Source organism: Bos taurus, chromosome 9, assembly GCF_002263795.3.
Source record: "Bos taurus isolate L1 Dominette 01449 registration number 42190680 breed Hereford chromosome 9, ARS-UCD2.0, whole genome shotgun sequence".
NCBI lineage: Eukaryota > Metazoa > Chordata > Mammalia > Artiodactyla > Bovidae > Bos > Bos taurus.
In genome coordinates, this window is record NC_037336.1 from 31,818,328 (window position 1) to 31,831,749 (window position 13,422).

The window sequence follows — 13,422 nt, forward strand, 5'->3', positions numbered from 1 at the left end:
ATGCCATGATCTTAGTTTTTTGAATGTTGAGTTTTAAGCCAGCTTTTTCACTGTCCTCTTTCACCCTCATCAAGAGGCTCTCTAGCCGCCAAGATTTGCTGCTGCTGCTGCTAAGTCACTTCAGTCGTGTCCGACTCTGTGCGACCCCAGAGACGGCAGCCCACCAGGCTCCCCAATCCCTGGGATTCTCCAGGCAAGAACACTGGAGTGGGTTGCCATTTCCTTCTCCAATGCATGAAAGTGAAAGTGAGGTCACTCAGTCGTGTCCGACTCTGTGCGACCCCATGGACCGCAGCCCACCAGGCTCCTCCGTCCATGGGATTTTCCAGGCAAGAGTACTAGAGTTGGGTGCCAGCTTCCACTTAACCTTGTAGCCTTCTCTCCTTCCCGCCTTCCCCTCCCCCGACTTACCAATCTCTGGAGCTTCCTCCAGTTCCTGGCTAGCCCTTCTGCTATGAGTCTCTCACTGTCTGGATTCTCTTTCCATTCTTCCCTCACTATTCCTTACTTACCCTTCAAGAATCAACTCAAGACTCTTCTTGAAGAAGCTATCTTGATCACTACCATGCTGGATTCCATGTCCTGGCTCTGGGCTCTCAGAACACTCCACACATTTAACTTGGCTCTTATCGTATGTGATTAGAATTATTTACGCTTAGGTCTTTCTCTCCCATTATACTAGAAGGCAGTTAAGAGTGATTTCTTCATTATAAAAATCCTTGGAACCTAATGTCCTACTGTAGTCCCTGGCAAAGAGTTCAGTTCAGTTCAGTCTCTCAGTCGTGTCCAACTCTTTGCGACCCCATGAACTGCAGCACACCAGGCCTCCTTGTCCATCACCAACTCCCGGAGTTCACCCAAACCCATGTCCATTGAGTCAGTGATGCCATCCAACCAACTCATCCTCTGTCGTCCCCTTCTCCTCCTGCCCTCAATCTTTTTCCCAGCATAAGGGTCTTTTCCAGTGAGTCAGCTCTTTGCATCAGGTGGCCAAAGTATTGGAGTTTCAGCCTCAGCATCAGTCCTTCCAGTGAATATTCAGGACCGATTTCCTTTAGGATGGACTGGTTGGATTTCCTTGCCATCCAAGGGACTCTCAAGAGTCTTCTCCAACACCACAGTTCAAAAGTATCAATTCTTCTGTACTCAGCTTTCTTTAAATGGCAAGAATACACAGAAGAACTGTACAAAAAAGATCTTCATGACCGAGATAATCACGATGGTATGATCACTGACCTAGAGCCAGACATCCTGGAATGTGAAGTCAAGTGGGCCTTAGAAAGCATCACTACGAACAAAGCTAGTGGAGGTGATGGAATTCCAGTTGAGCTATTCCAAATCCTGAAAGATGATGCTGTGAAAGTGCTGTGCTCAATATGCCAGCAAATTTGGAAAACTCAGCAGTGGCCACAGGACTGGAAAAGGTCAGTTTTCATTCCAATCCCAAAGAAAGGCAATACCAAAGAATGCTCAAACTACTGCACAATTGCACTCATCTCACATGCTAGTAAACTAATGCTCAAAATTCTCCAAGCCAGGCTTCAGCAATATGTGAACCGTGAACTTCCAGATGTTCAAGCTGGTTTTAGAAAAGGCAGAGGAACCAGAGATCAAATTGCCAACATCCACTGGATCATGGAAAAAGCAAGAAAGTTCCAGAAAAACATCTATTTCTGCTGTGTTGACTATGCCAAAGCCTTTGACTGTGTGGATCACAATAATCTGTGGAAAATTCTTCAAGAGATGGGAATACCAGACCACCTGATCTGCCTCTTGAGAAATTTGTATGCAGGTCAGGAAGCAACAGCTAGAACTGGACATGGAACAAGAGACTGGTTCCAAATAGGAAAAGGAGTTTGTCAAGGCTGTGTATTGTCACCCTGTTTATTTAACTTATATGCAGAGTACATCATGAGAAACGCTGGACTGGAAGAAACACAAGCTAGAATCAAGATTGCCGGGAGAAATATCAATAACCTCAGATATGCAGATGACACCACCCTTATGGCAGAAAGTGAAGAGGAACTAGAAAGCCTCTTGATGAAAGTGAAAGTGGAGAGTGAAAAAGTTGGCTTAAAGCTCAACATTCAGAAAACGAAGATCATGGCATCCAGTCCCATCACTTCATGGGAAATAGATGGGGAAACAGTGGAAACAGTGTCAGACTTTATTTTTCTGGGCTCCCAAATCACTGCAAATGGTGACTGCAGCCATGAAATTAAAAGACGCTTACTCCTTGGAAGGAAAGTTATGACCAACCTAGATAGCATATTCAAAAGCAGAGACATTACTTTGCCAACAGAGGTCTGTCTAGTCAAGGCTATGGTTTTTCCTGTGGTCATGTATGGATGTGAGAGTTGGACTGTGAAGAAGGCTGAGCACCGAAGAATTGATGCTTTTGAACTGTGGTGTTGGAGAAGACTCTTGAGAGTCCCTTGGACTGCAAGGAGATCCAACCAGTCCATTCTGAAGGAGATCAGCCCCGGGATTTCTTTGGAAGGAATGATGCTAAAGCTGAAACTCCTGTACTTTGGCCACCTCATGCGAAGAGTTGACTCATTGGAAAAGACTCTGATGCTGGGAGAGATTGGGGGCAGGAGGAGAAGGGGACGACAGAGGATGAGATGGCTGGATGGCATCACTGACTCGATGGATGTGAGTCTGAGTGAACTCCGGGAGTTGGTGATGGACAAGGAGGCCTGGCGTGCTGCAGTTCATGGGGTCATAAACAGTCGGACACGACTGAGCGACTGATCTGATCTGATCTGATAGTCCAACTCTCACATCCATACATGACTACTGGAAAAACCATAGCCTTGACTAGACAGACCTTTGTTGACAAAGTAATGTCTCTGCTTTTCAATATGCTGTCTAGGTTGGTCATAACTTTCCTTCTAAGGAGTAAGTGTCTTTTAATTTCGTGGCTGCAGTCACCATCTGCAGTGATTTTGGAGCCCAGAAAAATAAAGTCAGCCACTGTTTCCACTGTTTCCCCATCTATTTCCCATGAAGTGATGGGACCAGATGCCATGATCTTTGTTTTCTGAATGTTGAGCTTTAAGCCAACTCTTTCACTCTCCTCTTTCACCTTCATCAAGAGGCTCTTTAGTTCTTCTTCACTTTCTGCCATAAGGGTGGTGTCATCTGCATATTAGGCATACAATAAACGTGAGCCTGAATGAAAACCAAAATATGGATTTTCAGTTTCTGGAAGGGAATCTATTGGTCAGGAGAATCATTAGCTTTATTTTTTATTTGAATTATCACCTGTGTTTGACATTTTAAATAGCCTTCCAAAAATAAACCATACCCAAGGGTATGACCGTGTCTCAAGAGTCACTTATGTGTATTTGTGTCAGTGCATGTTTGGGACTAACTCTTTCTAAAAAGCATTTCACTAAGATAAGGCACAAGGCAATCATTTTTTAAGTGTATCCATTTGACCTCTTTCAGATTTGAATTACATAATTTTGTTGAAATTTTTGAGCATAAATTAACTAGATCATGGAATAATACATGAGTGCCTTAGAGAATAGGTAATATTGTATGAAGGGAAACATAAGAAAGGACATCAAGTAAATGGGGAGGAAGTTTGAAGTGGGTTGGAATGAGTGTTGGGTCTTATATCCAAGAATAATGTTTTATAGAAAATATTATATGTAAAATCTATAAAACCTCTGGACTTTTATGTATTAAATAAAATGTTGAAAGGCTTTATGTGGGATCTGGAACATGGTGGGGGTATCTTGGTCTGATTTTGTTTTATATTCTAACTGGAATGGATGTGTATCTCTATGTGGCACCTATACCTTCTAAAATATTTGTTCATCAATAGCAAGCACATAACAACTTCTTTCTGACTTACATCAAAAGTAATTTTCCATTTGGAGATAAAGGTCAAAGCTTGAAACCAGTAGCCAAGGAAAAGAGCAGTGAATATTTTAAAATATATAAAGTGATCTGTTAGCTAAGATGCCGTTATTCAAAAGCTGTCTCTTTAGCTTCTACTACTTAGAGCTGCAAAAACATGGAATTAGTCTGACCCATAACTCTTCACTCTCTTCTCTTCTGTAGTGGGATTGGAAGGAACTGGCCCTGGGCCTCAGGAGGAAGCAGTATTTTGGCAGAATTTGGAACTCTGCACTTGGAGTTTATGCACTTGAGCTACTTATCAGGAAACCCCATCTTTGCTGATAAGGTGAGATTCTCCAGTCAACCCGGCATTGCAAAAGAGTACTTGTAGGAAAAAAATATACTCTCTGGGGAGATTTAGGCATATGGAATGTGGGAAAGAACAACCAAGTCTAATGGAGCCTTCATGAAATGTTGTTACATGCAGCATTGCTTGTAACCAAACTATAAAGCACTGTTTCATGGCACTGTCTAACTCAGCGCAAGAGGGCCTGAATTACATGTCTGATTCTCTGCACCTCCAGTAAGTAACTTTACCTCTCTGAATTTTTTCCTTTTTCTCAAAAACATAGTGTTTTGTGGACTATGTGACCCACACATGTGAAAGACTTTTTTAAGCTCGGTTTTACAAATGCAAGGTAGCAGTTGAATTGATTTTTAATTTTCAAGAAACACACTCACCACCCCAGCACTCTGCCCTTATCTAGCTTTCACCCCGCTTTGTCTGCTCGCCTTTACAGCAGAGTCCCTTGGACACATTGTCTGCGTCTGTTGTCTCCTCCGCCTGACTCCCACTCCCTGGAGCGCTTTCCTGCCCGGCTTTTGTCCCAGCCACCCTGTTGCCACGTCCAGTGGCCTTTCTCGCCTCTGCGTCTTCCTCGCCCTCTCAGCGTTGATGCACTGGATCACTTCCTTCTCCAGGAGGCTTTCTCTAGCCCTGGAGGCAGACACACAGTATTCCCCTAGGTTGCTTTCTTCTCAGTCTCTTCTGTTGGATCCTCCTTATCACCCCAACCTCTACACACTGGAAAAGCCCAGAACTCAAACTGGGGGCTCTTCTTCTTACTCTCACTCTCTCCGTTATTCTCCCCAGTCTCATGACTTTACGTATTATCTGTATGCTGACTGCCTCCACGTTTGTAAGTCCAGTCCCAAGCTGCCCCCTGAACTCCAAGCTCTGTAGCCAAGTACCTATTCAACATCTTCACTGTGAGGTCGCTCAGACAAGTCCCACTTAAAATGCCTCACACCTGCCTCTACCCTAGTCTTTACTCTCTGGGAAAAGACACCTCAGTTTACCCAAGGGCTCAGACCAGGACTCTTGAAGTTATCATGGTTCTTCTCTTTTATAAACCTCAGGTCCAAACCATCAGGACATCTTTTGTGTCCCATCCCCTGTGCTTTACCCTGGTTCAGGGACCCATCATCTCTCACCTGGACTGTGCAGTAGCTTGTCTGACTACCACGTCCTCTCTTAACCCCTCAGTCACACTGATCCTGTAAAAATACAAGTTTTCAGTGGCTTTGCATCTTACTCAGATTAAGATATGGTTTGAGAAGCCTGCACAGTGTGGGTCTGGCTACCTTTGCTTCCTCACCTCCAGCCTCGGTGGTCTTGCCAAACCCACTCTCTTCTCAGGGCTTTTGTGGACTTACTCTTCCATTGCTCTGCACTACTTCCTCTTTTACTCTTTTAAATTTGTGCTTAAACACTCTCCCAGTAACCTCCCAGAGCACCCTAACCGAATGCAGCCTCACCACCTCCTATCACTGTGTCCCATTACCCTTTTGTATTTTTTATAGCTTTTATTACCACTTGACGTATTTATTTGTTTCTTAGCTGTCTCACTCCACTGGATGCAAACTCCAAAACAGTAATGACTTTGTTTATCCAGTATATCCACTGATACATTCTACTTCTTTATATGGTGTCTTGCATATGGTAATCAATGTGACTGTATTCACTTACTGTTATTATTTGTAAGCTGGTGGCAACTGTCTTTGTTCTAATACGGCATCATTTAAATCAACTTTGATTCTAACATGGAAAAAATGTAATCAAGAAAGAGAAGAATGGCACCAAACTTTTTTCTTTAGATTTTTCATAGTAACATTTCATTTTCTGTTGTAGGTAATGAATATTCGAACAGTACTGAACAACCTGGAAAAACCAGAAGGCCTTTACCCTAACTATCTGAATCCCAATAGTGGACAGTGGGCTCAATGTAAGTCAAGAGTTAAGCCTTGTTTCAGCTCTTTTTAGTACCCAGCACTGTTCTAGTAACAGAGAAAAGGAACACCAAAATAGCCCAAATCTTGTTGGAGAATCCTTAGAAAAGAGGAAAGTTCCCTTCATAAATAAGCTTCTGTCATAAGGCAGACTATAAATGTTACCAGGGGAGCTAGATTGTTTTATTTTTCATGCATAACTGTGAGCCTGATCATCTGTAAGCACATTTAAAGGTGTTAATCAGAAAGGGAAGATCTGGTCAGGGTAGTGCAGGGATGATAGCCTCTAAAAAACTGATTATGCAGATAAGAAAAGTGTTCCTTTGTGCTAATGACTAGCAGGATTTGCCCAGAGTAGTTAGAGCATTCTATTTCATAACATTTTCTCTTTCTGCTTGGCTACAGGATGAAAGCGGAGCCTGAATCTTTAAGGGCTGAGAAATTGAAGGAGCAAACAGGGTTCTTTTCTTTAGTCAGTTTTAAGGTGGCAGATAAAGGCTTCTCGCCAGGAGAGCTACCTTTACCATAGGAGAAAGTATTGTGCTAGAAGCCCTCACTTAAGATCCTTAGGGACTTTGACCAAGGCTATAAAGACTCAGAGTAGCTGAAAGAAATGTTCTCAGGCTGATTGGGGAAAACAGTGGTAGATTAAGCAGCACCTGAAAGCAAATGAAGAGTCCTAAGTGAGATGTCTGGCAGTGCCAAGGATGTTAGCGACGCCTTGAGATTTTACTCAAGTTTTTTCTTTATATTTAAATAGGGTATTAGATGAGTATGCCTCACTGTTACTTTACAAGTATTTTTCTTAAAGAATAATTTAGTAGGAAAAAATGCGCTAAAATCTATGTCTGCATTAGTAATGTCTGTGGAAGGCTTGGCATTGACATCATAACTCCACAATCAAGGTTGCCACTTAACCTAAGCATGGTCTGCTAGGTCATTAGATATTCTTTGGACCTCTCAGGGGATCTCCACAATCAAAGCTATTTTTATAATAACACTTTCCACTGTGTTGACATTTGCAGTTATGTTGCAAAAGCAGTAGTGGGTAAAACTGCTGAAGCCATGGTGAGAATCATGTCAGAGACACCAGATCCTAACAGGCAAACCTCAGAAACATTGCAGGCTCAGTTTCAGGCCACTGCAGTAAATCAAATATCACAATAAAGCAAGTGACACAAATTTTTTTATTTCCCAGTACATATAGAAGTCATGTTTATACTGCAGTCCATTAAGCCTGCAATAGTACAATATTATATCTAAAAAGCAATATACATTCCTTAATGTAAAAACGCTTTATTGCTAAAAAGTGCTAGCCATTTTCTGAGTCTTTAGCAGGTCATAGTAGCATCAAAGATCACTGATCACAGTTGACCATAAAAAATATAATAGTAGTGAAAGACTTAGAAATATTGGAAAATTACCAAACTGTGTTCCAGAGACAGGAAGTGAGCAAGTGGTGTTGGAATAATGATGCCGGACTTGCTGAATGCAGGGTTTTCACAAACTTCCAACTTCTAACAAACTCAGTATCTGCAGAGGGCAGTAAAACGCAGAGCAGTAACATGAGATTTGCCTGTGGTTATGTCCTTCACTACAGATAACCACAACAAATAAAAAGATACCACTTTCACTCACGAATGCTTTTAATGAAGCAAGACATTTACTGATTCTAGTAAATCTCGATCACTGAGTAGATCACATCCTTGTAATATTCTGTATGATTAAATGAAAAAGACACAAAACGCTTCTGCTGCATGATGAAAAACCTCATAGAAAAGCGCTTGTGTTGTGATTCGAGTTGCAAGCTGAACTAGCTGCCGTGCTGTTTCATGGGTCATCGTTTTTACTTGAAAGAAGTGCTGAAGACAAATTGATTATTTGGGTAATTGGTAGATGTCACAAAAATGAGCATGTTGCTTCAGGGATAATGAAGAGTGTCTCTACCAAAGATAAAACTTGAGCTTATAATTAGAATTTTGAAACATTTGCACATGTCACCATAAACTTAATGCCTTTCACCAACACTGAAAGATTCTTCTGCTAAGATTGGTGATGATATAACAACTATGGTTTTTGTGATGCTATATAGTCAAATGTATCATCATCTGGAAGATGTGCATAATTCAGGGAACCAGTATGTCCCAAATGACCATGCATGATGTTGCAAAATCATGTGTGAGAAAAAGTGCATTTAAAGTGCAAGATGGCCCAGTGGATTTTAATGTAATAGTGCAAAAATTCATTGATGTGATTTCTAACTCCACATTGTAACTGTTAGAAACTTTAACCACTTGTCAAGTTTTGCTGTAGTACCAAAAAAATTATCTGCTATTATCTGAAAAGACTATCAAAATACTCTTTGCTTTCCAACTGTACAAATGTGTGAGGCTGCATTTTCTTCATATGTTTCAGCCAGAACAACACATAGCAACAGATTGAATGTAGAGCAGATATGGAAATCCAATTGTCTTCTAGTACAGCAAAAGAGATTTGCAAAAATGTAAAACGGTGTCTGCCCACTAAGTTTTTTTTTTTGGTAAAATATAGCATATTCTTCTGAAAAGCCTATATATTAACATAATGGGTATGTTATTACTTTAATAAAATATTTTCAGTTCTGTTTTAATTTCCAATATGGTAAATATTGATATGCATGCATGCTAAGTTGCTTCAGTCATGTCCAACTCTACTGCATAGACTGTAGCCCGCCATGCTCTTCTGTCCATGGGATTCTGCAGGCAAGAATACTGGATTGGGCTGCCCTCCAGGGGATCTTCCCAACCCAGGGATCGAACCTATGCCTCTTGTGTCTCCTGCATTGGCAGGTCGGTTCTTTACCACTAGCACCACCTGGGAAGCCCAAATATTGATAGATATTACATAAATGAATTCTTCAGCATGCTTATTCATTTTTAAGAGTGTTAAAGCATACTGAGGTTAAAAATGGGAGGGCCACCATAATATTTTGGAAAAATAGAACTTGAGTAACTTTCTCAATTCAAGATAACTAGATATGATTCTCTGAAAGGAAAACTATTTTTAAAGTTATCCTCATGAAAGATTTCAAAAGTTAAAAGCCTCTGTGAGTTGCTCTCTCCTTCCTGTGTTGTAGGATTCAGAGGTCACTATGAAGAAGGACAAAAAGAGTCAGTTATTCTGGAACATCTCAGTTTCACCTTCTGGGTCACCAGTGTACTATATATTTGTCCATGCTTCCTGGCACAAAGGGCCCTTTGTAATTGAATTGCTTATGGGCCAATTTCCTGATGGAAAAACAAATAGGGTTCATGCATCTCCTGCCTTTCTTCCCCCATCCCCATCCAATGTTCCAGCCACAAGGAAGATGCACTTTTTTTTGTTCATTAATCAAGTTCTGCTTGGCCGTATCTGGGTCTTGGCTTTTGTGCCTTTTCCCTCAAGCCCTTTTCCTGTTTTTCTAACTCTACCAAGAGCCAACTCAATCACCCTTTTTTCTACGTGGCCTTCCTCAAGACACTGTTGGGAATTGTTCACCCACCCCTCCTCTGCTTGCCCCCATCTTCCTCCCCCATCCCAACACTCTGGGTACTTTCCTGTCACAGTCCTTTTCCTAATGGTTCATATACATTTCCATCTTCCTAGGGATCCAGAACTTTTGAGGACAGTGGCTTAGTCATATTTGTTAACCCAGTGTCTTACAGCTAGTAGAAGTTTACTTGAATTTTGTGAATACTCATCCAGTATGTATCCAATCTAACCCCTTCTGCCTCTGCTTTTAGTAATGGTTCTGTTTTTCCTCTCCGAACCATTTGTCTCCTGCTCCTCAGTTGTGGTTGAGAGGCAGCATCTAGTCCTGATCATTAATAATATGTCATGACTGTTGAGGCCAAAGATGGGGTTCCATGTCTATAAACAGAACAACTGTCACCCTTCTTCAATTAACAGAGACAACATTGTGTGTGTTTAGTAACACCCTATTATATATACATATAGTAACACAGTATTATGTATAAAATCTGGTGTAATGAGCATCATTGGGGGATTGCTTTGAAGAGAGAAGTTCACATTCAGATGAAGTCTGTAAAATTAAAGGGTTAAGATATTGAGTATATAATCCTTTTTGTCTTGATTCTTTTGATTTTTTTTTTTTCTCTTTTAAAGTAGCAGACATCCTTTTCTGGGACCTATTCCTATTGAAAAGAATAAATTGCCCCTTTTATAGAAGAGCATAATATTTGAGTGGCTGTCATACACATTATGTTTAGAGCATTTGGGAATAAGAATACCATATATGTTCCTTCTAATAGACAGTCCTTTCCTGCTGATAAAATGAGGCATGTTCTCTCTTACAGCCACTAAGATGTTTACACAGGACTTTGTTGGCAACACAAATAGTCATCCAGACATGGGGGGGGGGAGCTTAGTGAGTGAAATACTAACTTATTTAAAAAGAATTTTTCTTGTTTCTCGTCTATAGTCCTTTATGTTCCTTTATTTTGATTCTTTCTAAATATAAAAATTTTATAGGTGAAAAAAATAGAAAACTAACTGGCATTAAAGCAAATATGTAAACCCTTTTCCTTTTTTAAAAAATCACCAAATGCCCAAGCTTGCATCTTCCTCCATTATAGAATCATAACCCAAGGGGGAAGAAAATGAAGCTGCTTCTGGCTGTTAGTTTTCAACTCTTATTGCCTTAACTCTGAAGGACATGTCTGAATCATGGCCATCATTTCCTATTACTTCATTTAGTCCCTGTTATTTTGAAAGTAACTGAACAGAGATTTGCTTTACCACGCATCGCTTGCATTTGTCTCCTGTGATCATGTTTATAACAACAGGCTTCTTATTGATGAGATAGTACTTAGTCCGTTTAGTTTGTAAATGTCAGAGGTTTCTGTGGCGGTTTATTTAAGAAATTGTAAAGGTCATGTCAAACTGCTATTTTAAGAATCAACCCTAGAATTATAAAAATACTAATTTTACAATAAAACTTAAACTGTAATTCTGGGCTTTCTGCAAAAGAAAATCACACATTAAAAATATATCCCTTCTAGGCTTCATAGGTGTAGTCCTTAATAAAATTAACTTAAAAGAATTTGGCCTTGTTTGTCGTTATTTACTGAGTACCTACTATGTGCAAGATACTTCTTAGGGGTTGACGTGGACTGGAAAGCATAACAGGTCTAGTCCCTGCCCTCCTGAACCATAATCTCATGGAGAAGACACACACACACACACAAATTTCACCATTTTATGAAAGTGCAGATGTGGCAAACGTGTGCTGTGAGAAAGCGCATGGAGAGCCTAGTGGGTAGTCTGATACATGAAATGTGAGTAAGGATTACTAAAGGAAGGGGAGAGGAGTCAGGGAGCACGCTTCAGGCAGAGAGAACAATACCTTGAGAGACCTTGAGGTGGGAAGGAGTCTAATTGTTTTGAAAACCCAAAAGAAGGGCCATATATCGAGAGGGTAGAGAGCAGGATTGATGACATAGGGAGGGTTGAGATCATGCAGGACCTCCCTGGTCTCCAAACACCCAGGATTTGAGTCTTTAACATTAAAGGCATCAAGAAAGGGGTGATCCGATTCACATGTTAAAAGGGTTGCTCTGGCATTAATGTGGAGGAGAGATTGGAATGGCACTGGCATTGGAACTTTGTGTGATGGTGGAAATGTTCTGTATCTTCCTTCCAGTGCTGTAACCAAGGCCTCATGTAGCTCTTGAGCACTAGTATGGCTGAGGAACTGATTTTTTAATTAGTTTAAATAGCAAAATGCTGTCACAGTGCAGGAGACAAGATAATTTGCCATTGCAGACTCAGGCATAGTGGTAGCTCAGGCCAAAATCGTATTAGTGAAGACAGGAAGGAGTGGATGGACTCAAGAGATACCTTGGGGTAAAATTAGTAGAGTTCAGTAACTCAGTGAATATGAGAGTGAGGGAGAGAAGTAAAGAATGACCATCTGATGTCTGACTTATGCAGACCTGGAAGTGTGATGGTGCCACTTAGTGAGGTAGGGATCAAGGCTAAGATAAGGTTGAGGAGGGAAAGATAGTATGTTCATTCTTATCACCTCTTCAGTTTTAGGTCCCAATGTCCAAGTTTCATTGTTGGGTGGGACTCAGGAGAAAATTGTTTGGATAGTGGTATAAAAATCAGTTTACTTTTTTGTAACTAAGTCAACAAATAAAAGATTTTTTTAATAGATACATAAAATTAGTTTTAAGGTTTGAAACTTCAAATGCATATTTCCCAAATAAGACTGTATTATTAATGCTCAAATTGTCTGTGAACTCTAGGAATGACCTTTCAAAGAGAGTTGTGTCTCTGTTTTTATAGGTAAATGTGCTTGGAAAATGTATTAATTCAAGTAGTAAGCAAAAGAATACGTATGATTGGTGTATATGTTGGAGAACGAGTGATTACAGATTTGACACCCTATGCGGGCTGGAGAGTCACCTGGCACCTACCAGTGTTAAAAATCTCATTTAGCTCCTCTAAGCCTCTTATCTCACTTTTAAAGAGGATTACCTACCTGCAAGTTACAAGATTGTTTATAACATACATAGTGGATCTAGCATAATAAATGACAGTGGAGGGGGATTGTAGGAATGAAGTACATTCCATCCTTCCTATCTGTAGAGTGTAGCTTCCAGGACTCCACAATACCAAAATTCACAGATCTCATTCCCTTATATAAAATGGCATAGTATATGCAAGTAACCTCTGCATATCCTCCTGTCATCTCTAGAGTGTGTTTAATACCTGTGTGCACATGCATGCTTAGTTGCTCAGTCATGTCTGCCTTTGTGATCCCATGGACTGTAGCCCACAAGGCTCCTCTGTCCACAAGAGTTTTCCAGCAAGAATACTGGAGTGGTTTGTCATTTCCTCCTGCAGGAGATCATCCCAACCCAGGGATCAAATCCATGTCTCCTGCGCTGGCAGGCAGATTTTTTACCACTGCACTACCCGCTACCTTTAATACGTAATACAATGGAAATGCTATGTAAATATGTGTAATGCTATTAAAATAATATTTGGCTGTGCATGGCAAGTTCAAGTTTTGCTCTTTGGAACTTCCTCAAATTTTTTTTTCGGTATATTCAATCCACAGTTGATTGGATCTACTTACAGGGAGCCCACAGATACAGAGTGACTGTATAGGAAGAAAAACTTCTACCCTGTCTTCTTTCTTACTGGCCTCCCCTGAAGGATTTTGACCCTTCAGATTGATAATACTATAAAAGCTATCAAATAATAATAATTAGAAGAAACTGAGGAGTTTCTGGT

General features: G+C 40.6%; 1 protein-coding gene across 1 annotated transcript in view; it reads left to right on the forward strand.

Moving 5' to 3' along the window:
* Window positions 1-13,422, forward strand: part of MAN1A1 (mannosidase alpha class 1A member 1) — a 173,558-nt gene that overhangs the window by 142,656 nt on the left and 17,480 nt on the right. Inside the window, exons 7-8 of the mRNA NM_001205972.1 lie at window positions 4,075-4,198; window positions 6,044-6,137. Of these exons, the coding sequence (NP_001192901.1) occupies window positions 4,075-4,198; window positions 6,044-6,137 (218 nt within the window). The remainder of the gene's footprint in view (window positions 1-4,074; window positions 4,199-6,043; window positions 6,138-13,422) is intronic.